We start from the raw sequence: 25,204 nt of genomic DNA, 5'->3' as shown, positions 1-25,204 counted from the left end.
ATGTACCCACTGATTTTTATTTTCCTGCTCCTTCAGCTTCCCCTCTCTGCATGGCGATTAACTGATCCTACCTGCTTCCACAGAATGAAACCCAGTGTATTTAAGGATGGCGATCTGATTATAGGTGGCTTTTTCCCCCTTTATACATTTCTAACAAATGATGGGATCACCCAGCCTAAAAAGGAAGTCTATTTACAGCAGTAAGTGCTTTTTCATTCATTTTCTGCATTGTTATTTGGTTGAATGCTGCCTAGGCAATTTGCTGATGGCTCAATCAACATTCTCCACATTACCTGCCCTCCCATTCGCACCTGCTACCCACATCCCAGAATGTGAGTAATTTATTTTTTTCTTCCCACTGCTATTTTTTCTTTGAAAGGGGAATGAGAATATTCTATTTTTCTTCCTTTTAGTTTCCATGACTTTCCCTTTTCCAGTGCTGAAATCCAAGTGAGACAGCCCTCTCCAAAAAGCTCCACTCTCCTTGCCTTTCCTCCTGACTCTGCTGCCACAAGCAGTGGATCAAGTGTTATGTCTTAGAAAACCTATCCTTTGGCATTAGAGTTTGGCTAAAAGTTTTCAGGTAAATGTCTGTTCCCCAAACAAGGGTTTGCTAATTATTCTTTCCCCATGAGGATAGTCACAAATATTCTTACCAAAATGACCCAGGTATGTATCTGTGTCCCCCATGCATGGTCAGATTTCTTACTGTCGGCATCTGGCTACTGTTTGAAATATCTCTGTATCATCACCTCTCATGCTTCATTCATGCCTCCTCGAACAGGCTGCCTGACCAGGTATAAGAGATGAATGCTTTGTGAGCTATTTTCAACTGCAGCTTGATTCTGTTTCATGGGGGCATTTAAACTACCTCCGTTTTTAGATTTCTGTGACTGCCAGTTCTATATCTGATGGTGTAATTAATGAATTGATAAAGTGACAATTCAAGGGATCATGTTTCAAAAAAATTGATAAAAAGAAATTCAGGAGATTCCAGCAGATAGTTTCTGCTCATGTGAGAAGAGGGGACTTCACTCAGTAAAATGATGTGTTAATGCTTTTTGAAAGTGCCTGAAGCATATAATTTGCAAGCAGTTCCACAAAATTTTGACAGGGGATGGAAGGGTTAGAAATTTGGGACCTCTTTCTCCTTCGAAGGACTTTGCAACTAAATTTTCTGTCTTTACATTTCTGGATATTGTCTGCCTATCTCTTCCATTCTTTAATACTCCTCCAATGCATCCCTGCTTATTTCCTCTCCATAATTTTCCAAAATATATTTGTCCCATTGTCATCAATGACTGATGCGCACACCTCATTCTGAAGGATGCTGCTGATTGCTGCCTTTTAATGCAGGAGTATAGCTTGGCTCATTCAGGGACATTTTGAGCTGAATTTCCTGGGGTAGATGGCCAGATTTTCTCATCTGTCCCAACTTGCTTTAAGAACCCTATAAGGCTGAGGGAAAGAGTGGTGTAATGCCTGACAGAAGAGGAGGCACTAACTGCTTTTCTTCTTACACTCTGCTATCCACTGAAACCACCTCAGGGGTGGCGATTTGCCTTTCAGGGCTTTGGACATTTTTTTATTCACATCTAGGGCTTCTCACTTTTTAAGAATATTGTTGTTAGTGGAATTAACAAGAGCATTTTCATTAAAAATTCATTTCATCATTTATTGTTGCTAGCTTTAAATATTTTTCCATAAAATATCTTTAAATATAAAACAACATGAAATTTCAGTTAAAGTAAAATTTAGATATATTTTCTTTTATTTTGAGTGCCTTTCTGGCCATGTCTCCCTAATCTACAGGTTGATAAATAGATGTGCTTATTCTACTACTTTGTGGTTCCTTTGAGAACTGGAAAGATTTTGCCTCAAGTATGTAGTAGATTACTTCGTTTTATATTCCAAAATTATATACTTTCATCACTAATGAAACAGTTCATTATTCCAAGACCAGCTTGATAATGCGTGAAATAGTCACTTAAACACAGATTGGTTCTCCATTTTCTGTTCTGTCCTGTTGATATATCCATGTCTTCCAATGCCATTCCCATTCTGTTTAAAATAATGTGCCTAATTAAATATTGCAATTATTGGTTTCTCTGTTATATTCTCCCCTTAGTGTTCTCAATTATTTCAATAATTTCCTGAACTTACCATATTTCCAGAAACCTCAAACTGTATTAACATTAACGTTATAAATGTCTCAATGATTTTTAAAAATAGTTTTATATACCACTCAAATATTCCAAATGATTATTGTGCTGCCATCACCAACATCCATTACCCAAATGTGTACATCATCTCTAAGAATATATCCATGCCCACTAAAAAATAATTCCACCTTCTCCTTCACCTCATCCTCTGAGCCCTGGTAACTGGGAATCTACTAATTCTGCTAACTTTTTTTTAAACAATCAATTTTATTGATACATATTCATGAAGCATACAATTCATCAAAAGTGTGCAATCAATGATATTTGTTATCATCACATATTTCTGCATTCATTACTTCAATCATTATTAGAAAACTTCATTAATTCAATAATAATACTACTAAACTTTTATAGAATATTTGTAGACTATTGACGTAGGTGTAATATTTTGGGGGATGTACGAGGGATTGTGTGTGGGACCTCTTACATGGAAAGCTTGTGCTCAACCACTGAATTAGACCCACTTCCCTGTTTGTTATACATTTACATTCCTCAGTAGAGCTTTGTGGTCTTGTTCACAGGTAACAGACAAATTGATTTACAGGTAAATTTACAGTGCATTTATTGTTAAAATATGTCTTAATAATATCAATTACAAGTTATATTAATTTTTACTTGTATTAAAATATATAAATGAAATTGCCCAATATTATACCATTATTAATATTAAGAATTTTTTATTAATCAACTGCTACCATATCTGTTTCCTATAAAGCTTAATAAATTATTGATATTATATTTAAACATTGTTAAGAATTGTCTATATATGATTGACTACTTCCTTATCAATTACAAATACTTTTCACATTTTCTCTTGGGTTTCCCATGTGAACCTCTTGCTTCCAGCAAGATTGTGGTTTGCTCCTTTCTTTCCATTCTTTTTTGCCTGTTATTTTCTTGCATTAAGTAATACGCTGTCAATGCCAGTAAGGTAGAAGGCAATCCTGGAATTAACAGACCTCATCCTGACCTTGATTTTAAAGGTAATGCTTTTTGTTCAGGGATTCTTCAAGCACAGGGCATCCCACAATACATGACGCATATGACATTCTGCATCAGCAAACTTGGCTAATGGTTTTGGCTCATTCAGATCCTGAATGGGGAGAGTATTAGACTGTGCTGATCAGCTGCTGTGTGGGGGTGATCCTTCGATTCCTGACCTTCAGCCACCTCCAATTTTGATTCACTATCTTTGCATTAAGCAAAGTCTAAGTTCTCAATTTAAGTGCATTTTTGTTTTGTGTTTAATCATATTAAGAAAATACTCTTCTCCTAAACAAATACATTCAGTTAGATGCTCAATGTTCTTTAATGCTTCATCTACTTATTTGAGTGTGTACTTTTTTATTATTGCAGAAAAGTGAAGACTGATAAACTGTTACTTAATTCGCTAATAGTACTTTTTTACGATTATTTCATATTATTTTCTGCTTGGGATTTGTCACGGCTATGGTGCTCCTTCTTTTTCTATATTGTAGAAGAGATTCCTACTAGATAATTCATTTTTTTTCCATAGGGACTATACCATCCTACTTCCTTGTAAAATGTGTTTATAAGACACATATAAAGAAAAATGAAAACTTGAAAGCCAAATTGTGTAGCTCTAAAGATACCCTAGATTACAAAAGTTAAATCCATAATTAACCAGAGGTAAGTATATGTATATCTGGATGAGGATAAAATGCATCCTTAGGAATTGAGCGGTAGGTACATTCATAATAAAAAAAAGGTTCAAATCTTCACAAACAAATAGCAATTATTATAAATATATAATATCCTCAAACAAATACATAATGAAACAAGGTATAAACAAGGCACCATAGTGAAAAATTTCAAGATTTCTCTCTAAAATGACAGCATATATCTACTAAACATAAATTATGTTTGAAAAATTTGACAAGTTTGATTGATTGAGCATATGTGGAAACCTGTGTCCAACTGTTGAAATGTACAGTAAGCGATAGCTATTAGTGTGTTAATCAAGCCTGTGAAAAAGACTGTTTGTAATGGATGCAGGAGACTTTTGTTCTTCTTGGAAATTCAGTTGCCAGGTAAAAATATGAAAGGAATTTCATTTGTCCTGCAAAAGGGGCTATTAGTAAAGGAAGTGGAACTGTGCACAAATCAACAAGATGAAAAGAGTAAGGGTCATATGAAGGGAGTACAAAGGAAGATCTGAGATTAATTGTTAATGTTATTAGGATTGTAATATTTTAATTAAGAAATGGTTAAGAGACTTTCTAGACATCATGACACCTTTCCCTTTAGTATACTACAGTGTTTCCAGTCCTGTTAGGTATAGGTAAGGATCACCTTGCACTTCATCAGTTTTCTTCTCCCAAATATTCCTGCCTTGCATGATTCTTCCTATTCGGTGCTCTGACATTCTTCCCAGTATGTCACCATTGGAAGAGGGCATGTCCACAACTTGATGGGGTAGAACCTAAGGCTAATTGATTATCAGTCTTCTTGTGGACACTTCTCACCAAACAGATATTATGCCCCTCTGCCTCTCTCATCCAATTCTGCTTATGCTGTGGACCTGAACTTTTGAAGAGATATACCCTTCAGTTGGAATTATTCTAAACTCATGACAGTTATCCTGCTATTATATAAACCATTTAATAATGTTTTAATGTGAAAAAATAATTCTTGTTTCCTGATATAAAGAATAAATTAAAAATTCTTTATGAATTTTTTCACTCATTACACTTTCCTTTGTAAACAGTATCGTCTTCTTCCAAAGATGCAAAATTCAGTCATAGCCTTCCAATGTTTTTTAACTCTTTTAGGATTAGCTGATTTCCAAGGCTTCAGAAGCACTAATCTAGAATGAGTCCATTTTTGCGTTCATCCTTAATTTGGTCATTTTATTGACTTTGAATAGAATCATGATTTGAGTCTTCTGCCTAAATATAACTTTGCATTCCATACAGGTTTCAGACCAAGAACTACCAGTATGTTCTGGCCTTGGTTTTTTCTATTGAAGAGATCAACAGGAACCCCCATCTTTTACCCAACATTACTTTGGGATTTGATCTGTACAATTCACTACACAGTGAACAGAGGACATTGGAGAATCCCATCATATGGCAATCAGGGCTGGGCAAGGACATTCCTAATTACACCTGTAGGAAAGAGAGCAAGTCTGTAGCAGCCCTTACAGGAACAACATGGGCAGTTTCTGCCCAGATTGCGACACTGCTGGAACTCTACAAAATTCCACAGGTGAGCCTCATTAGATGGGAGGGAAGATAAATTAATGTTTCCTTTGCTAATTTCAGGGACCTTAAAAGAAAAGGTCAAATGAAGGAATTGTGTTTACACATGTCTCAAAGGGTACAGCCAGTACACAGTGACATGATGGGATGTTCACATGTCATTTTCTAGAACACATGTGAAACCAAGTGAGTAAGAGCCAAAGGAGTTTCCTAGACCATTGAGACTGGTCAAGTAGCTGCCAATATGCTCTCAGGGATTGGGAGATTATTAGAAAGTAAGAAGAGCAAATATTTCCTTTTTCCTGTTTAAAACATTGTTTAATGAACCAGTGAGTAGGATTTACAACTCTGCTGAGGCTCAGGGCCCAGCTGCAATTTGGTCTTTCTTGAGGTTCAAGTCTCCTGGATATACACCAACCCCAGTGCCAACCACAGGTGCAGTAAAAGTGACAGAAGAGGCATGTGTAGAAAGGTCACATCTGAGTCCACCTCCATCACACTGAGGAACACAAATTCCAAAATAGGGTCCACTGACAAGGCACTGAACTCCAGAGTCAGCTGCCATGATCATAGTCCTGTGTGTCTCTATAGCCCTCAGGAGCACCAGTACCTGGAGTTGTATCTACTTACCCAGGTCTGCTAACAGGGAGGTTGAAGTTGGTCAACCACCACAACTAGGAATTGAGAGTGCCTACAACTCAAAGTAGGAGAATCACATCCATCAACCATGTGAGATCTGAGTGCCCTCTTGATATAGAAGTGGAGTGGATTTCACCAATCCAGGGTCCACAGGATGGAGAAGTAAAATATGGATTAGAGTGAGCTTACTGGTATTCTACTACAGAAATATTCTTATTAGTGATGGAAGAAACGTAGCATTGATCTGGAAAAAGTGGGCACTATAGTTGCTGAGGGCAGGGAGAGTGGAAGAGAGATGGGATGTAGGGGCATTTTGGGGACTTGGGGTTGCCCAAAATTATATTGCAGGGACAGATGCTGGACATTAATATCTTGCCGTAACCACTGAATGTACTGGGGGGAGAGCGTAAACTACAATGTAGACTCTAATCCACATGGTGCAGCAATACTCCGAACTGTATTCACCAAATGCAGTGAATGTGCTACACTGATGAAAGATGTTGTTGATGTAGGAGTAGTGGTGGATTGGGGTGTTGGGTATGTGGGAATCTCATATTTTTTAAGGTAACATTCTATGTGATCTATGTATCTTAAAAACAAAAGACAATTTAATAAAAAATAATACATTGTTTAATATTCATCAGGGCTGATTTTGTGCTTCTGACCAATCTTCTTTCTCATACCGGCTCTTTCACGCCTACCTTTAGCTTGCTTTTGGCCTCTATGACCCACAACTGAGTGATGATGGCAAGCGGTCATCTCTTTATCAGATGGCCCCCAAGGACACAACTCTGGCCCTTGCAATGGTCTCAGTGATGCTCCATTTCAGCTGGAACTGGGTGGGACTAGTCATCTCAGAAGACAAGAGAGGTGTGAAGTTTCTATGGGACTTGAGAGCAGAGATGGACAAAAATGGAGTCTGTGCAGCCTTCTTCGAAATGATCCCTGTCACTGAGAGGGCATATTCTTCAAAAGACTGGCAATATCATTTCCAGATCAGAAAATCATCAGTGAATGTGACTGTCATTTACGGTGACTCCGACTCCCTAATGGGATTGAGCTTTTGGAGATGGAGACTCTTAGTTTTAGGGAAAGTTTGGGTTACAACCTCACAGTGGGATTTTACCACCAGTGAGAGAAACTTTTTACTTGACTCACTCCATGGGGCCCTCATTTTTTCACACCACACTGCTGATATGCTTGGTTTCAAAACTTTCATCCAGACAGTTAAACCTTCAAAATACCCGGAAGACTTTTACCTCACTAAATTGTGGTACATCTCTTTTAATTGCTTGGTTTCTGAATCTGACTGTAACACTCTGGAGAATTGTCCTCCCAATGCCTCCTTGGAGTTGCTGCCTTGGTGGCAGTTTGACAAGGACATGAATGAAGGAAGTTATAATGTTTATAATGCAGTGTATGCTGTGGCTCAGAGCCTTCATGAAATTCTTCTTCAACGAGTAGAAATACAGTCAGTGGAAAATGGATTCGGACTGGTGGTTTACCCTTGGCAGGTAATACCTCTTCCATTGAACAGCATGTGTATTTCACTACATGTCATAATCATAAATTTCTTGGAATGCAGCATATGCTCAAGTCAGGAAGTTTAGGGCTGTCTCTTGAAAAGTGCAAGAGATGATTTGCTTTTTCACTGTCTAGGAGGTAAATCTAGGCCTATGCAGAAATGGTAATGAACAGGAAGGTGCCAATGGTAGGGAGGGAAGGAGTTATTAGTCAATGGCAATGCTTCTTGTTACTAAGGCCCTCAACTTTCTGCCCACTTAAAGTTTTAATATAAAATACCTAGACCTCTTCCATTGAATAATTGCATGACAGCAGGGACAAACTAGTTTTTGAATTAGCTTTAGGCACTTTGTTAGATACTGTATATAAATTATATCATTTAATTCTGCAAGCTCCTCAGATATTGATGGCTTTGCTTGGGGAGAATTCAGTTAGCAATTGAGAGTGTTTAGATATGATTCTTCTAATAATGTTTGTCTGTATCCCACACTCACAGATTGTTTTCTTCTCGTTGTATTTGAAGTTTTCCCCTGAAACTTAATATTTTATGCTATGACATTTTAGTCCTCCTTAAGGTTTCTTTTTTTTTACTTAATTGAATGTTAATAATAAAACTGCCTTAGGAAGCAGGGATTACAGAGTATCAGGGATGTTCTGACCTTGGTGATCTGTCCTTGATCAGAGGACCCACTTCCTCACAGGTGTGTCTCTTTTAGCTTCACCCATTTCTAAAGAACATCCAACTTCACAATCCTGCTGGTGACCCAGTGTATTTTGATGATGAAAGGAAATTGGAAGCCAGTTATGACATTCTCAACTTTTGGAATTTTCCAGAAGGTTTTGGACTTAAAGTTAAAGTAGGACAATTTGACTCAGCTGTGCCACGAGATCAACAATTGTCTATATCTGAGGAGGTGATAGAATGGGCCATAGGATTTTCAGAGGTGGGTAGGACCCAATTACCATGCATAGTATTACAACAAAATATCAAAAATCTTGTCATGGAGATTGTAATAGGCAAGTTTCTCTAAGGAAACAGAATCAACAGGAGGTATCTGTGAATAGTATGAGATTCAATAAAATTCCCTCATGTGACCACGGGGATGGCCAAGTCCAGATTCTGCAGGCAGGCTGAAAACAGGGGCTCCAGTGAAGGTACCATGAAGGCCCTTGATCAGTTCCCAGGAGACGCTGCCTGTCCAAACAGGAGCTGGGAAATTCTCTCCAAATCCTGAAATCAATTCCTGTTTTAAGGTAGTCTGATTGTAAAAACCTTATTCATTGTTGACAGAAATCTCCCTGGTGGATTGTACATGTAATCAGCCTCATTTATGCAGTTTATTACATGATGATTAACATCCATAAATATCCTTTATAACAATTAGCCCAGAGTTTACTTTACCAAACAGTGACCGTGTTAATACATTAACCTAACCAACACAGAGGCTTTATACCCTCCTTCCAGCTAAGTACATGACCAGATTATTAGTTTAACCACTTACCATTCCACGTGATAAATTTTCTCACCTACTATCCAAAGGATGGAAAAAGAAAACATTTATTTAAAGATACATATCTAAGTTATTATATTTCATACCATGTTATAAACCTGATATCTTATCAATTAATTTGACTTCGGTATTTGAAATTTAAATTTGTTGGTGCTCCAATATGCCAACAATCTAAATACTGATGAATTAAAGATTCACTGTTAAGAGCATGTTTCTGATTTCTTCCCAGACTCCCAAATCTGTATGCAGTGAGAAGTGTTCTCCTGGATTCAGGAAAACCTTTCAGGAGGGAAAGGCTGCCTGTTGTTTTCTTTGCACCCCCTGCCCAGAGAATGAGATTTCCAATGAGACAGGTAAGTTTATACCCACAAAAAGTCCCCAAATCTCCTTTATATCCCCAATTCATACAAGGTATTAGAAAGAATCTGGAGGACAACTACAGAGACAAAATTCTTCCTTCCTTTGTATAGTAATTTCATTTTTACAATAAAAAATATTTCCCTTTGAAATGACACCAATTCTCTGCCCAGAACTAGCTTATTTGAGTCATTGTTCAGACACATGTAAGGCCAAATAGTCTCTAGGAATCCCTTTTGTTGATGCCACCAAATTAATACACCTTTTCTCCCTCTCTTGGAATTTAGTACATGGTGTTACAAGTACCTGATTTCCATATTGAGTGAAAGCTTGTTTAGATTATATTTAAGTAATGTGTTTAGACCTTCCTCAGTTTCTGTGCCTAAAACTGTTCATGACACAGAGCAGCTGCTCAGAATGTTTGGGAATGATTTTAGAAATATTTATTTCTATTGTGTACAAAATGAGGATGATCTAACGTACCCTTAATGAGGAGTTTTAGTTTCCACTCTCCTCAAGTTCCCAGGTAATTGGGGAGAAAAACATAGACTTTTTTGGTCCATGCTTAAAGCACGCAGTAAATGTTTGAACAGGAACCTATTGACCCGTACCTGCATTGAGAGGACGGGTCTCATGGGTTCTTCAGAGAGGTAGGAACTTAGTATTATATAAAATGAGTGAAGGGAGGAATAAAATCTTGGCCAAATTATTATAAATGAAGAAAAGGAAACCACCACTGCATATAATATTCAGAGATTCAGAGTACCCGAAAAGAGTTTCAGTGTGACAGGATCACACAGAATATTGAGGATGGGGTTTGAGATATGATGTAGAATAGTCTTTAATATTCTTTTCGTAATATAATTAACATCTTGAAATTATTCATATTCATGATATTAAGTTATAGAATCACTTCTATGGTGGTAAATATCTAAGTTTCTTTTGGTGATTAGTATGCAATTTAATTCCCTGAAATGGTTACTGTTGTTTCAGCTTTTTGAAACATGTTGTTCTAATGATATAACCTGGATTTAGTCAACTTGGGAAAATGATTCATGTACACATTGGTTATAAGCAAGTTTGAGTAAATGCTCCATGTGCACATGTAAAAGAATAGTATATCTACAAAGTCAATTCCCACACATTTGGAGATTAAGAAATACACTATTAAATAACCCATGGTTTAAAGTAAATAGTATGATGGGATTTATGAAATGTTTAAAATTGAAATTGCCACATTTCATGTCTTATATGATAAGGCTAAAGGTATCCTCAGAGAATGATGTTTAATGTTAAATTTTATATACCTATGTATGTATTATTAGTATGCATATTTAAATGTAAAAAAATCTGATGTTTAAGTATCACGAGCTAAAATAATAACATTAGAGTAAACATAAAGATAGTGGAAGACTGAAAATAATAAGTATAAAAAGAAAATGTAATAAAAGACAAATATGAAAGAATAAAACTCAAAGCTAAATCTAATGAAAGACAAATTGTTAGATAATGATAAATTGATAGATAATGATAAAAAAGTTGCATAATAAATAGTGAAAAGACTTAAAAGTGGGATGTATGTACAGAAATATTAAATCATAAAGGATATTAAAAATAACTTCATTTCAATATATTTGAAAATTTAAATGAAATTCTCAAAATTTCCCCAAAAATAAAGGTTAAGTGTCCCAAGAAAAATGGAAAATCTGAAAATATTCGAATCTACTTAGGATATTAAACCATAGTTTAAAATGACATATCTACTAAAAAAATTGGGGGACCAATGACTTCACTGAAAAATGCATCCAAACTTTCAAGGAAAAAAGAATCCTTATCTACTCAAACTTTTCCAGATATTAGGAAAATGTGGAAAAATGCACATTTAATTATACTAGAAGAGCTTAACATTGGTACCAAAGTCTGATAACATTGCTGTAAGAAATAAAATATTTAGGTCAATTTTTCTCTTGACACTAAACTCACATTTGCTGTTAAGAAAAGCTGCAATCCAAATCCAGCTATATAACATAAAGAACTTATTGTGATGAAGTTTATTTTATGTAAAATAAATCGGTACATGAGCACCTCAAAAAGGAGAAACCATTTCAAAAAAAATTCAGGAAAACATTGAATAAAAGTGAGCATCCATTCAATATTTAAAAATAAATAGCAAAACCATTGTTTACCAAATTAGAAATAGAAGGGAACAACTTAAATTGGATAAAATCTGTAAAATAGATCTAGCCAGTGAGAAATCATTCCTAGCATATATAGAGTGCTTTTACTAAAGCACAAGAGAGACAGAAAATACAGCAATAAAAAGGGCATGGTTTGAGCACAAGCTCTTTCCTCAAAAACATCTTGAAATGTGCAATGAACATATGAGCTCGTGTTCAGATTAATTACTCTCCAAGAAATTCCAAACAAAAGTCATAGTGAAAAAGCTCCAAGCATCCCCCATAATAGCAAAAATTAAACAACATCCACGTCAAGGGTCTAAGACAACATGGTAGAACTGGAAAGAATGTTGATTGCTGGAGTTTAAACTAGTGTAACTAGTTGGAAAAGTGGATGGCATTATTTACAAAGATGAATATTTAAGTAGCTTATGGCCCAGTAATGGAACATCATATTTGTACTGGATGTCTAAAGATGCCCTTATGAGTATATGTTATTCACCAGTGTACAAGTTTTAAGAAGAACTGCACGAAAACTCAACATTGAATGAAAAGAGCAACTCCTATCCAATTGAAGGTCTGAATGTCGAAAGAAGGTCAGAGCTCTAAGAGAAAGTTTGAGGGGAGAAAAATAAACAGATTATAACACACACTTTCTTGAAGTCAATGCAAGTTGACAAAAATGGATAAAATTACCCAATGTGTTTCTTTTAGGGACTTATAAATAAGTTAAAATTACTGAACATGAGCTGATGACACATTGCTTTTCTCACCAGATATGGATGAGTGTGTGAAGTGTGCAGATCATGAGCATGCAAACAGTGAGAGAAATCACTGCCTCCAAAAAGCTGTGACCTTCCTGGCTTATGGAGACCCTTTGGGGATGGCTCTGGTCTGCACAGCTCTTTGCTTCTCTTTTCTCACTGCTGTTATTCTTGGGGTCTTTGTGAAATACCGAGAAACTCCCATAGTCAAGGCCAATAACAGGATCCTCAGCTACATCCTGCTCATCTCCCTCAAGCTCTGCTTCCTCTGCTCCTTACTCTTCATTGGTTGCCCAAACACAGCCATCTGCATCCTCCAACAAATCACATTTGGAATTGTGTTTACTGTGGCTGTGTCCACTGTTTTGGCCAAAACAATCACTGTGGTTCTGGCATTCAAAGTCACTGCTCCAGGGAGAAGAATGAGGCAGTGGCTGGTTTCAGGGGCACCAAACGTTGTTATTCCCATTTGCTCCCTGATCCAGATGACACTCTGTGGCATCTGGCTGGGAAACTCTCCCCCATTTGTTGATAAAGATGCACACTCTGAGCCTGGTTATATCATCATCGAGTGCAATAAGGGCTCAGCCATTGCCTTCTACTGTGTCCTGGGATACCTGGGCTGCCTGGCTTTTGTGAGCTTCATTGTAGCTTTCCTGGCCAGGAACCTGCCTGACACCTTTAATGAAGCCAAGTTCTTGACCTTCAGCATGTTGGTGTTCTGCAGTGTTTGGGTCACTTTCCTCCCTGTCTACCACAGCACCAAGGGGAAGGTCATGGCAGCTGTGGAGATCTTCTCCATCTTGGCCTCCAGTGCTGGATTACTAGGCTGCATCTTTGCCCCAAAGTGCTATATTATTTTCTTAAGGCCAGATAGGAACACTCACCATGGGTTATGGAATAAAACACATTCTGGGGGAAATAAGTCTTCTTAAGTTTTATCTCATTTGGTTCCTAAAACAAATAGGGGGACTGATGAAAATCTATTCCATGCTTGCATTCAGGTATTAGATAAAAATATAATGTAATTTATCCTCAATTAACACATGAATTTCCTACATTCTCTCAAAGTGTTCAGGAACACATCTTTCAGCCATCTACATTTTTAACTTTAAATTATATTTTTGTTTCCTCATATCAAATACACTCATGAAGATGGGTACTTTGCATTAATTTTGTGTGTAATTACCTAATTTACACATATTCTCCCACTTTGTTTTGCACTTCTGTTTTCCTAATTTCCCTTATAAACACTATCAATATTTCCTTTCTTTCATCTCTTTATGGTAGTCTTAGTGATCCAATACCATTTATGGACTATTCCTTATTATCTCCCAGTTTTCCATGACCAGATTTTAAGAATAATAGATTCTTATATATAAACAACTCATTTTTCTGAACTTGCTAATGTATTTATTTGACTTTTCCCCTCTTGAACAAATACCACAATATTTTACTATGCTCAGTATGATTACCACTTGTATTTTATAATTGATAGTACATTTCCTTCATAATTACTGCACCATTTCTGGATTTGTTGGAGAGAATAACCTCAATATGTCTAAGCGACTCAAAAGCGTGTCTGGCAGAAATGCTGATTGTAGGGAGGAATGATCTAAAAAAAATGGGATTTGTGTTCTCCTTTCTAGCTTCTGTAGATTCCAGGTTTGATCGTATAGAGAATGCAGAAAGCTTTATGGGCTGAGCATTAGGTTCTGAAATGCAGTGTGTTTAATGGTTTACTCTGATTTCAAGAAATAATCATGGCATATTATTCCATTTTATTAGTTGTAAAACTTATGATTCACTTTGCAATTCAGAATCTTACTTAAATTAGAGGTCCTAATTGAGAACATATTTTAGAGATGATTTCTAAGAATATCTGACATTTTTTTCTGAGAAAATAACATATTCTTCTTTTGCAATTATTGAGAATTGAATTACTTACTAGTATCAATTAACTCAGAATCAAATTTTATTCTCAGCCTTAGCAAGTAGATCAAAGGATTTGAATCATTTTCCACCACATTGTGTTGAATTTCTCTTTCTCTTTTATTAGCCAAGAATGTAAATATTGAGGAAAGAAATGGAGAGAGAAGGAGGAAAGTGAAAGTCAGAAAGAAAGTAAGAAAAGAAGGGAGAGAGGGAGGGTGGGAGGGAGGGAGGAAGGAAGGAAGGAGGGAAGGAAGTAAGAAAGGAAGGAAGGAAAGAATGATGAAAGGAAGGATGGAGGGAAGGAATGAAGGAGGGAAGGAAGGAAGGAAGGAGGGAAGGAATGAATGAGGGAAGGAAGGAAGGAAGGAAGGAAGGAAGGAAGGAAGGAAGGAAGGAAGGAAGGAAGGAAGGAAGGAAGGAAGGAAGGAAGGAAGGAAAGAGGTAATGTAGGGTAAGAACTCTTGTAAATAAAATCAAATTCATTTTTGGAGATGCAACATTCTGCCCAATGGAAATACAGTGGTTCAAGATCCTTTCATCTTACTCAGATTGTTCATTTTCAAATAGCCTTTTTCAAGATCTGTATCTCTGAGATTTCACATAAATGTAATGGGCCTGTTTTATAAGCCTAGACCCTATTTGTTCTTTGAAAATTCTCTTAATCTCCTAAACTTCAATATAATACCACCTGTCATGCTTATCTAATATAAAGTGCTATGTGGATCCAACAAATTGATGACTGCCTTTTGAAGTGAGGTTCTTTGAAAAAGTCTTATGGATTAATTTTTCAAATTTACATAAATACTGCTTTATGAGAAAAAATGCAACTGGAAGAGGAAGGACAAGCACTAAAATTAATTAAGTACTGTGCTGTATACTTTCTGTTTGCCCATCTGCATCCATTCTCCAGCCTTCTCCTCCAGGAAATCATGATGGGAAAAAACAACTCCTTAAGTAAGGAGGAATGGTGTTGGTACCTAAGACTGTTTTTGTTTATTTTCTTTCATTTGACCTTTGGAAATGGCTTGTCAGAAGCTATATTAAAATACTATTAGATTTGGGCTGGTAATATATTTAAGTTATTGATTAATTTTGGGAAAGCTCATATATTTGCAACGGGCAAGTTTTCTCTCTCAGGGTTTGGCTATCTCTTTCCATTCTCTCCTCTACTCATCACCATTCATTGATAATTTAGGTATATATGTGTATTTTGCATATATATATAAATACATATAAGGGTAATAAATTCTCCTATTTGTTGTACGTAATATGAAGGTCTTTTTTATCTCTGCTACATTTTCAAAGGTTATTCATATTGTATACAAAAAGCATTATTTCTCTTACTTCTTGGTTCACATATTTCTTTAGGCAAATTCTCCTTTCCTTTTCTTTCCAATTCTTTATCTCTCTTATTTCTTTATTTGTTTAATATGATGTGTAGTCTTAGACTTGCTCATGGAACTCCATCTATTTCTCATGTCTTAAGTGGAAAATTTGTCAAAGATTTCATGATCACCTACGGTGACTATGGCAAATTGTTTTATCATAACCATTAAAGATAAAAAAACTATTTCTTTCATTCTAGATTGTTCAGACGTTTATAATGATTTGGACAATATATTTTTGACTTTCCTCACAGTGTATATTTTTTCCTTTACCTGTTAACTTAAAAAATTTCATTAATAAGACTTAATATGAATTATTGAGAAAAACTTTAATGGGCCATTCTGTGATGTTCTTCTATTAGACTGGAGTAAATTTGCATGAAGTGTTATTGTATTTGTTTAAATTTACATTAGCCTATAATTTTTCTTTCTAGTGTTATCCTTATTGGATTTTTAAGCATAAAAATGAGAATAAAAATGTTTGTTAAATGAATGGATGGAAGAAATGACTGGATAGAGGGATGGATGAATGGAGAGAGAGAGTCAAAGGGAAAATGTTGGAATGATTTGATGGATGAATGAATGGAGGAAAAGATGGAAAGAGAGAGGAATGGACAAAGGACTACATAGAGGAATAGAAGGAGATTAGTACAACTGATAAATAGAGAAACTGAATGAAGGTAGAGTGAGATGATAACACTGAACGGGTGAGCAAATAGAGGATGAAGATACAGAATATCTAAAATAAAATCAGTCTAACTGTTGACTGTCTTTATAAAGATAGACCCTGTGATGCTCTTATGCATGCTATCATAATTATATAAGGTCACTGCATAACTTGGATCTCTTTTGGTTTCAAACAATAGAAAACAGAACTTAAATTTGCTTTAGTAGAAGAATGAAGTTGATTGCATATATAAATTATATCTTCTCCATCAATCTTGAAATGTACTTACTCCCATTGCTAAAATTGGGTCACATGCTCATTTTTGACCCATGGACTGCACTAGGTAGAAAGGAATATTCTAATAGTTTAAGACAAAAGAGCTGATGCCAGGTGTGTAGGTCAGTTTGATAGCACCCAATCACCTATTTTCTGCACAATGAGAAAGAAACAATTCCCTCAAAATCTGTGGTTTTAGAATTGGAATAAGACTCACCTAGATATTGGGAGCTAGTCAACGATTTTTAAAAGCATATACATTATTTCATTTTAAAATTCCAACCATGGTGTTAATACCAATATGTTAATTGTACTGAAATGTTGTTGAAGAGCATGTCTGCATGTATCATATTATATCACACCCACAAATTAAATAACTTGTCTGTTTTATTAAGAACAAATCCTTATGGCAATAAGAGCTAAAAACAAAACAAAGAGCACTGTATAAAATAAAGTGTCCACAGTCTAGGAGAAAATAATCTTAATACATATACCTGGAAAACTCCCTGATGCATTAATATATGCTGAATACCTCCAAACAGCCCACATCAGAAATGGATAAAACTTGAAAAAAATTTGCAATTTATCATATAAAATGACCAACAGTACTTATAAATTAGCTTGATATATTAAAAGCCTTGATGACCACAATATATTCTAACCCACTAGAATGGCTAAAAGTGAAATCTTTTCCTTTTCAAAATGAAGAAAAGAACCAGGTGATGACAATAAACAGCTTATAATTTTTAGACTGATCTATTACTTCTTTTTTCAAATGAATTGGCTGTTTTATCCATCTCCATATGTGTGCTTCTGGGAAGAGAATAAATAGAATTAAAAATGAAAGAGTAGAATGATATCTGAAATCATCTGGTAAACTTCTAAGATTCTCAGGAAGTATTGAGTCCAGGGAATATTTTAGTATATTTCCTCCTATATTTTATGTATTTAATTTACTTCCAGCAAGTATCAGGATCACTGGTCTGAATCTGAGCAAAAGGATGCTGTAATCTGTACCCTTTGTCTTACAGATGAGGTAACTGGTCCCCAAATCACAGCAAATTAGTTGTAGGAACAGTAAGCAATATCTACTCTTAAGTGAAATTTTTTATTAATCCCTTCATTTTTCCTTCATCCTCATCATCAGTAAGAAGAGGTGGTTCAAAAGGTCTTATCACTTTCTTCATGTACTATTTTGCCTATACCAAAATGATAAACTATATTCTTTTGAGCACTGTTGTACAACGTGTGCCACAATGTGCAAAATGTTTTCTATGGGGGGAAAAATACAGAACTTTAAAAAAAATAGGGCTTTTATTAAAGTCACAAATCATAAGCAAATATGTTCAAGGTCACCATAATTTTAGAGCAAAGCATCCTGTCTGACACCTTTGGGGAACTTGTGAACCACTTATCAAAGATATTCATCTCTGTTTCTATAACTGCAGGATTTGGACTCAGATAGAAATGAATAATCCCAGAAATGAAAAATCATTCCTAGTATAGATAGTGCATGGATAAGCACTCCAACACTCCTAGCACTGGAGGTTCTCACAGTTGAGATATAGACTAAGCTAATAAATAAACATTAATTATGTTCTGCACCAAGAACCAGAGCAAGATCCCATCACTACAGGTAGGGTGATCAACTGCAGGCAGAAATCAGTAGCTCATCAACCCAGCATGGACTGGGTGAGTAAGTTGTCTTTCCACATGAGTGTGGGTGGTGGAGGTGGCCAGTGTAAAGATCTCAGATTTATTCATTTTAGGTATCATCTTAATCCACTTTTGCACACCTCTCTCACCTGAAACATTTTTAAATGAATACATTTGCTTAGTAAAAATTACTAAAATGGAAGTTGCGATCAGATTTCTTTTGAGTCTAATTTAAGTGAACATGATTATATTCCCAATACAGTATTATTGAATCATAAGGCATCACTCTCAAAAGTGAACTTATGAGTATAAATCCCCAAATCTTCAGAGGAAATGTTTTCTGCGCACATGGCCTGGTGAATAATAGACATCAATATATTAGTTGAATAAATTTGTAATGTGTAATAATTTTGTTATGTATGCATTTCGAGTGCATACATTCCTTCATTTACTCAACATATATGATATTAGTATCTTTAAAGTATTGTGTCTTGTGTATATACATAAGTGAACACAATAGATCCTCAAGCTGTCCTCATGTATGTAGTTGAAAAGATGATGTATGGCATTGGACTGTGAAGGGAAATTGAGGGTGCAATGAGAGAATGGAGGGGAATGTATACACCTAGCTACAGCAAATAAAGGAAAAAGACAAACAAGAGAAGGTACCTGGAGAATGAGCTGAAGTAGGGCAGAAACTGGCACTTAGGAGTAGGCAGGGGAAAGGGGAAGACAAGTAGAAAAGATAATTATGAACATCAGGATATCCTAAGCATAGGCCATGAGATTGTCATGTACAGGATGAAAATAAAATCGCTGGAAATTAATGAGGAGGGAGAAGAGGTGAGTTGAGATAGCCCCTGGTCAGATTGTACTGATGGTGTAGTTCATTTAAGGCTTTGATCTTTATGCTAAGAACAAGGAAGGCCATTGGAAAATTGACAAGAGGAGTGGGAGCTGTTTGTTAAAAAGGCTGTCATTTTGGTAGCAAATAATGATTTAGAGTATACTTAACAACAGTGAATTATATAGGTAAAAGGCAAAACTTTAGTTTGCATAGGCTATTCGAAAAAAAAAAGTAAAAGATTTTATGATAAAACATGGAACACAGTGAGCCTTTTTGTAGACAAAAGACTACAATTAATAGTGCAAGTATAAGAATGTTCTTTCATGAATTATAACTAATATATGGCATGTTTAATAAAAGGAAATTATAGGCTGCTAATAATAACAACCATGGGAAATATTTCACAGGCATTTTTTATTGGGTGGTTTTTTTTTTTAAGATTTATTTATTTATCTCCCCTCCACCCCCACCCCAGTTGTCTGTTCTCTGTGTCTATTTGCTATGCCTTCTTTGCCCACTTTTGTTGTTGTCAATGGCAAGGGAATCTGTGTTTCTTTTTGTTGCATCATCTTGTTGTGTCAGCTCTCCGCGTGTGCAGCACCATTCCTGGGCAGGCTGCACTTTCTTTCACGCTGGGTGGCTCTCCTTAGAGGGCGCACTCCTTGCGCGTGGTGCTCCCCTACTCAGGGACACCCTGCGTGGCATGGCACTCCTTGTTCATATCAGCACTGCACATGGGCCAGCTCCACACGGGTCAAGGAGGCCCGGGGTTTGAACCATGGACCTCCCATGTGGTAGACGGATGTCCTAACCACTGGGCCAAGTCTGCCTCCCTATTGGGTGTTTTAAACGAAGTAATTCATGTAATTATTTTTAGGTGTCTAGAACATAGACTCCCTCATTACTACTGTTAAAATACAGGACATTATAAAACGGTGCTATCATCAGTTGTAATCAATGTTTCACACCAATGGGAGAGACTGGAGGTGGGTTGCTGTAGGGAAGTCCTGTATTTTCTGCATGAATGCTCTAAAAAATCACAATTTATTTATGAATTATTAAAAATCATCTTATATATTCCCCAAATGAAATGGATCTGCCACAATGATGAAGAAGGTTAATATGGGAGGATTGGTGGTGATGAGGTGTGGGGTATGTGGGAACCTCTGACATTTTTTAATGTAACTTTTTTTGTGGTATATATATTTTCAAAAAATACAATAAAAATACATGCATTTGCAAAATTTATCTTATTTGTTATATTTGGATTTTCATAGAATGTGAAGTCATATAATGCAGGGTTAGATATAAAATATCTCTTGAAATAAACCCTTGGTAACTCTTTAAAATTTTGTTAAAATATGGCAATATGAAATGTTATTATTTACAAGTAGCACCGTATACCATTTTGCCAGACTTTTACATACAGATGCAAGGAGTGAGTAGAAAATACTGCATCCAATTTTTCTAGATTCTTAATGCAGATTTAAATGAGAAACCAGAAAACTAAAAATGGTAAAACTAAACAAGAATTAAGGTTTCTGAATAAATTACATAAACAAACAAGTATATTTTGAGGAACGGTATGGACAAAAGCATTTAATAGTGGCTGCAAATGTGTGAAAAGCCCAGAGCAAGGCTTTAAAAAAATACAAGGCCAGGAAAGGAAGTAGGGTCACAAGTGCACCTTCATGTAAAATAATTTTCATAGGTTTGATTTAATTGCTTACATAAACACTTTTATGTTTCCATTGTATGATTATATAAATATTTTCATTCTGTTATATTACTAGGAAGACATATAGCTTAAATATTATAAAAAATTTGCTTTTTTTGGTAAAAAAAATCATGAAATTAAGTTTTATTCAAGAAAAACCTACTCTGCCCTCCTCATAAGGGATGGAGAGGAAAAATACAAAGAAGACCTTTTTATATAAATAGCTGATGAAAAATGCAAAGAGATACAAATTATATGCATTAGTGATATTCCAAGAATGTAAATTCTTGACATTTAAATTACATATTTAATTGCCAGAAGGAAGCTTGGAGCTGGCAGTAGAAAGCATCACAGAATTTAAAGATATTTAAAATGAGATAATCTGAGAAGTACAAAGACATGAGAATTATTAAAAACTAAAATAACCCGATGCGGTCACCCCTCGGGCTGAAGTGTGGTTTGCTGGCCTGGTGGGGGAGCAGCCGCGGCAGGCCAAGCCACTGCCCCCATAATAGGGTGGCTGGTCGGACTCACCGCCACCCCTGAAGGGAGCTCGGCATGGGCACAGAGTGCCCTCGGGTCTCCCCTTCTCAGCAGCCATGCTTCCGCGGCCGCCCCTCCTCCCGGATGGCGCCACCTGATGCCTTGTGGGGCGGCACCCTTCTTCTTCCTTCTCCCTGCACAGGCGCAGGGCAGAAAATTCCAGTCTGCCCTTTTCCCCTCCCCCGACAGCAGCAACAGCCAGGCGTGGGCGGAAAAATCCAGTCTGCCCTTTTCCCCTCCCCCGACAGCAGCAACAGCCAGGCGTGGGCGGAAAAATCCAGTCTGCCCTCCACCCCAGCAACAGCAGCCACCAATCCCTAAACCCTGCCCCTTCCCCCAGCAACAGCGACAGCCAATCCCTAACCACCACCCCTCCCCCCGTCCAGTACCGCCCACTAACCTTTCGCCGGCAACCAATCAGAACAGGGCGTGGCTTCGACTAATCAGCCTTCCCCAGCCCCTATAAAACTGTTGCCTCTCCCTCAATAAAGTGGACTTGCGTGTTTACCTTGTCTCTGCGGTAGTTCTTCTGCCATGCGCCCTCCAGTCCTGAGAGCCCCCGACAAGGGCCTGGCCTCCCTTGTCCCCAGTTCGTCGCCTGCTTCTCCGGGCGACCCCTTCGTCGCCGGCTTTGCCGGGCGACCCCGTCAGCAAAACCGCGCAACCCCTGTGAGACCGATCCCTCGTCTGCTGCCGGACCGACCCCTCGTCCCAAGTGGGACCGACCCCTCGTCCCAAGCGGGACGGACCCCTCGTCCAGAGCTGGACCGACCCCTCGTCCGCAGCCAGACCCCACCTCTACCGACCTAGCAAGCCGCCGCAGTTGGCGCCCAACGTGGGGCAAGGCAACTCCACCACAGCCTCACTCCATAACCTGGCGGCCCCAACCCCCCTCCTCTCTTCTCACCGTGGGATTTCTCTCGTGCAACATTGCTGCTACCTGAGCCTTGGCTACCTCATATGATCCACGGCGGTCTGGGAGAATTGCTGGATGGCTTTCTCCTTCCATGTCGGGGGCTTATACCGACCCGCTATGATTAAGAGGAGCCTTGGATTTCTCGGGAGCGCGCGCTTGCACGTCTGAAGTAATCCTACCACAGCCCTACGCCCTCCTCTCTTCTCACCTTGAGACTTCTCTCGTGCAACATTGCTGCTACCTGAGCCTTGGCTACCTCATACGATCCATGGCGGTCTGGGAGAATCGCTGGATGTCTTTCTCCTTCCATGTTGGGGGCTTATACCGACCCGCTATGATTAAGAGGAGCCTTGGATTTCTCGGGAGCATGCGCTTGCACATCTGAAGTAACCCTACCATAGCCCTACGCTCTCCTCTCTTCTCACCCCTATCTTTTCACTCTGCATTGCTGCTCCTGAACCTTGGTGACCTCATATGATCCACGACGGTCTGGGAGAATCACTGGATGGCTTTCTCCTTCCATGTCGGGGGCTTATACCGACCCGCTATGATTAAGAGGCGCCAATAAAACTCTCAGGAGCGCGTGCCTGAGCACCTCCACCCCTGTCTTCACCTCTGCCTCCTCCCCTCTGCGCTTGCTCCCCTTTGCCTTGCTCCACTGCTCATCGTCCCGCCCTCCCCTCATCGGGGCCTTCTCTTGGCCCGCGACCACCATCGGAGCCCCACTGGCTCTGACCCCTCGTCTCACCGCGCACCTCGGCTCCCATCGCCGCGCTCTCAAGGTAAGGGCCCCTTTTCTTATCGGCTCCAAAAGGCCATTAGCAATGGGTAACATCCTATCTGCTAAGCAAGCCCCACAAGTTCGGGCCCTCACCGGTCTCCTAGACACTCACCGGTGTAAGATCTCTCTGAAACAACCCCAAGTCTTCTGTAACCGCGGCCCCCCAAGCCGCCATCACTCTCAAGCAGCTCCAGGCCCGCAAAACGGCCCGCAACCCGCTTTCCCTGGCCCGCGGCCTGCTTTCTAGCATCTAATAACGTTTCTGCTTTTGCCTCCCCATACTTCTGCGGAGCTTCCTCCTGTCTCAACCTCACTCCTCTTCTCAGCCATCCAAAACATCCTTTCTCGTCCCTCGCCCACTTCCCCCTTTTATTTTTTTGCTTGAACCCCCATTGCATTGCAGATTGGGCTGCCCCAGGTTGCCCCGTCCCATTAACATTGGCCTTTCTCGCGCCCATGGAGACCTTGGCCTTCCTGTTTTCCTCGCCTACGTCTCCACCACTCCCGACGCTGCCGCCACCACCGCTGCTAGCACCCTGACACGACTTGTCCTCACAACTATGATCCTCCAGACCATCACACAGTCTGCCTCTGCCGCTCTTCACCGCCAAGAAGAGATCAACTACCTGTAACGTGCTGTCATTCGGGACTTTTAACAACAGATGGATCTTATAGCCGCCGAGATCAACAAGAATTTGACATTGGCCACCCTTCCTTGCAACGGCAGGATACCGCCCCCTAAATTGTACATTTATATCCCTGTCATACTCACCTCCTTCTTCAGCCCCGCTTCCCTCATTGCTTACTGCCTCTTGGGCCTCGGCTGCTTGATGCTGCTGCCATCCTGGCCCTTATTTGAAAAGAAGGGGGAAATGCGGTCACCCCTCGGGCTGAAGTGTGGTTTGCTGGCCTGGCGGGGGAGCAGCCGCGGCAGGCCAAGCCACTGCCCCCATAATAGGGTGGCTGGTCGGACTCACCGCCACCCCTGAAGGGAGCTCGGCATGGGCACAGAGTGCCCTTGGGTCTCCCCTTCTCGGCAGCCATGCTTCCGCGGCCGCCCCTCCTCCCGGATGGCGCCACCCGATGCCTTGTGGGGCGGCACCCTTCTTCTTCCTTCTCCCTGCACAGGCGCAGGGCAGAAAATTCCAGTCTGCCCTTTTCCCCTCCCCCGACAGCAGCAACAGCCAGGCGTGGGCGGAAAAATCCAGTCTGCCCTTTTCCCCTCCCCCGACAGCAGCAACAGCCAGGCGTGGGCGGAAAAATCCAGTCTGCCCTCCACCCCAGCAACAGCAGCCACCAATCCCTAAACCCTGCCCCTTCCCCCAGCAACAGCGACAGCCAATCCCTAACCACCACCCCTCCCCCCGACCAGTACCGCCCACTGACCTTTCGCCGGCAACCAATCAGAACAGGGCGTGGCTTCGACCAATCAGCCTTCCCCAGCCCCTATAAAACTGTTGCCTCTCCCTCAATAAAGTGGACTTGCGTGTTTACCTTGTCTCCGCGGTAGTTCTTCTGCCATGCGCCCTCCAGTCCTGAGAGCCCCCGACAAGGGCCTGGCCTCCCTTGTCCCCAGTTCGTCGCCTGCTTCTTCGGGCGACCCCTTCGTCGCCGGCTTTGCCGGACGACCCCGTCAGCCGAACCGAGCAACCCCTGTGAGACCGATCCCTCATCTGCTGCCGGACCGACCCCTCGTCCCAAGTGGGACCGACCCTTCGTCCCAAGCGGGACCGACCCCTCGTCCAGAGCTGGACCGACCCCTCGTCCGCAGCCAGACCCCACCTCTACCGACCGAGCAAGCTGCCGCAACCCGACATCTCAGGGGCACCGTCAAGCATACTTATATTCAAAATGTGGGAATCCCAGAAGGAAAAGAGAGGATATTCAAAGAAATATGGACACAGAACTTCCTAAACTTAGCAAAAGCCCAGAGAACATCAAATAGGATAAATATGAATAAGAATACACCCCTTCATAGAGTGATCATGAAATCAAATGCTTAGGACAAGGAGAGAGTACTGAAAGCTGCAAGAAAAAAAACAACATCTTATGTACAAGGAAGTCCC

The 25,204-nt window shown here is 39.3% G+C and overlaps 1 protein-coding gene across 1 annotated transcript; it reads left to right on the top strand.

Moving 5' to 3' along the window:
* LOC131276757 (vomeronasal type-2 receptor 116-like) lies at positions 1–23,770 on the top strand. Its single transcript, XM_058290333.2, has 7 exons — positions 1–200; positions 5,159–5,450; positions 6,790–7,596; positions 8,323–8,550; positions 9,347–9,470; positions 12,428–13,340; positions 23,542–23,770. Exons 1-7 carry the CDS (start codon positions 1–3, stop codon positions 23,768–23,770), a joined length of 2,793 nt encoding a protein of 930 aa, XP_058146316.2.
* Positions 23,771–25,204: the final 1,434 nt, after the last annotated feature.

Source organism: Dasypus novemcinctus, chromosome 30 (genome assembly GCF_030445035.2).
Source record: "Dasypus novemcinctus isolate mDasNov1 chromosome 30, mDasNov1.1.hap2, whole genome shotgun sequence".
Taxonomy (NCBI): domain Eukaryota; kingdom Metazoa; phylum Chordata; class Mammalia; order Cingulata; family Dasypodidae; genus Dasypus; species Dasypus novemcinctus.
The sequence above is the reverse complement of the archived record's forward strand: the minus strand, read 5'-3'. Positions and strand labels throughout refer to the sequence as shown.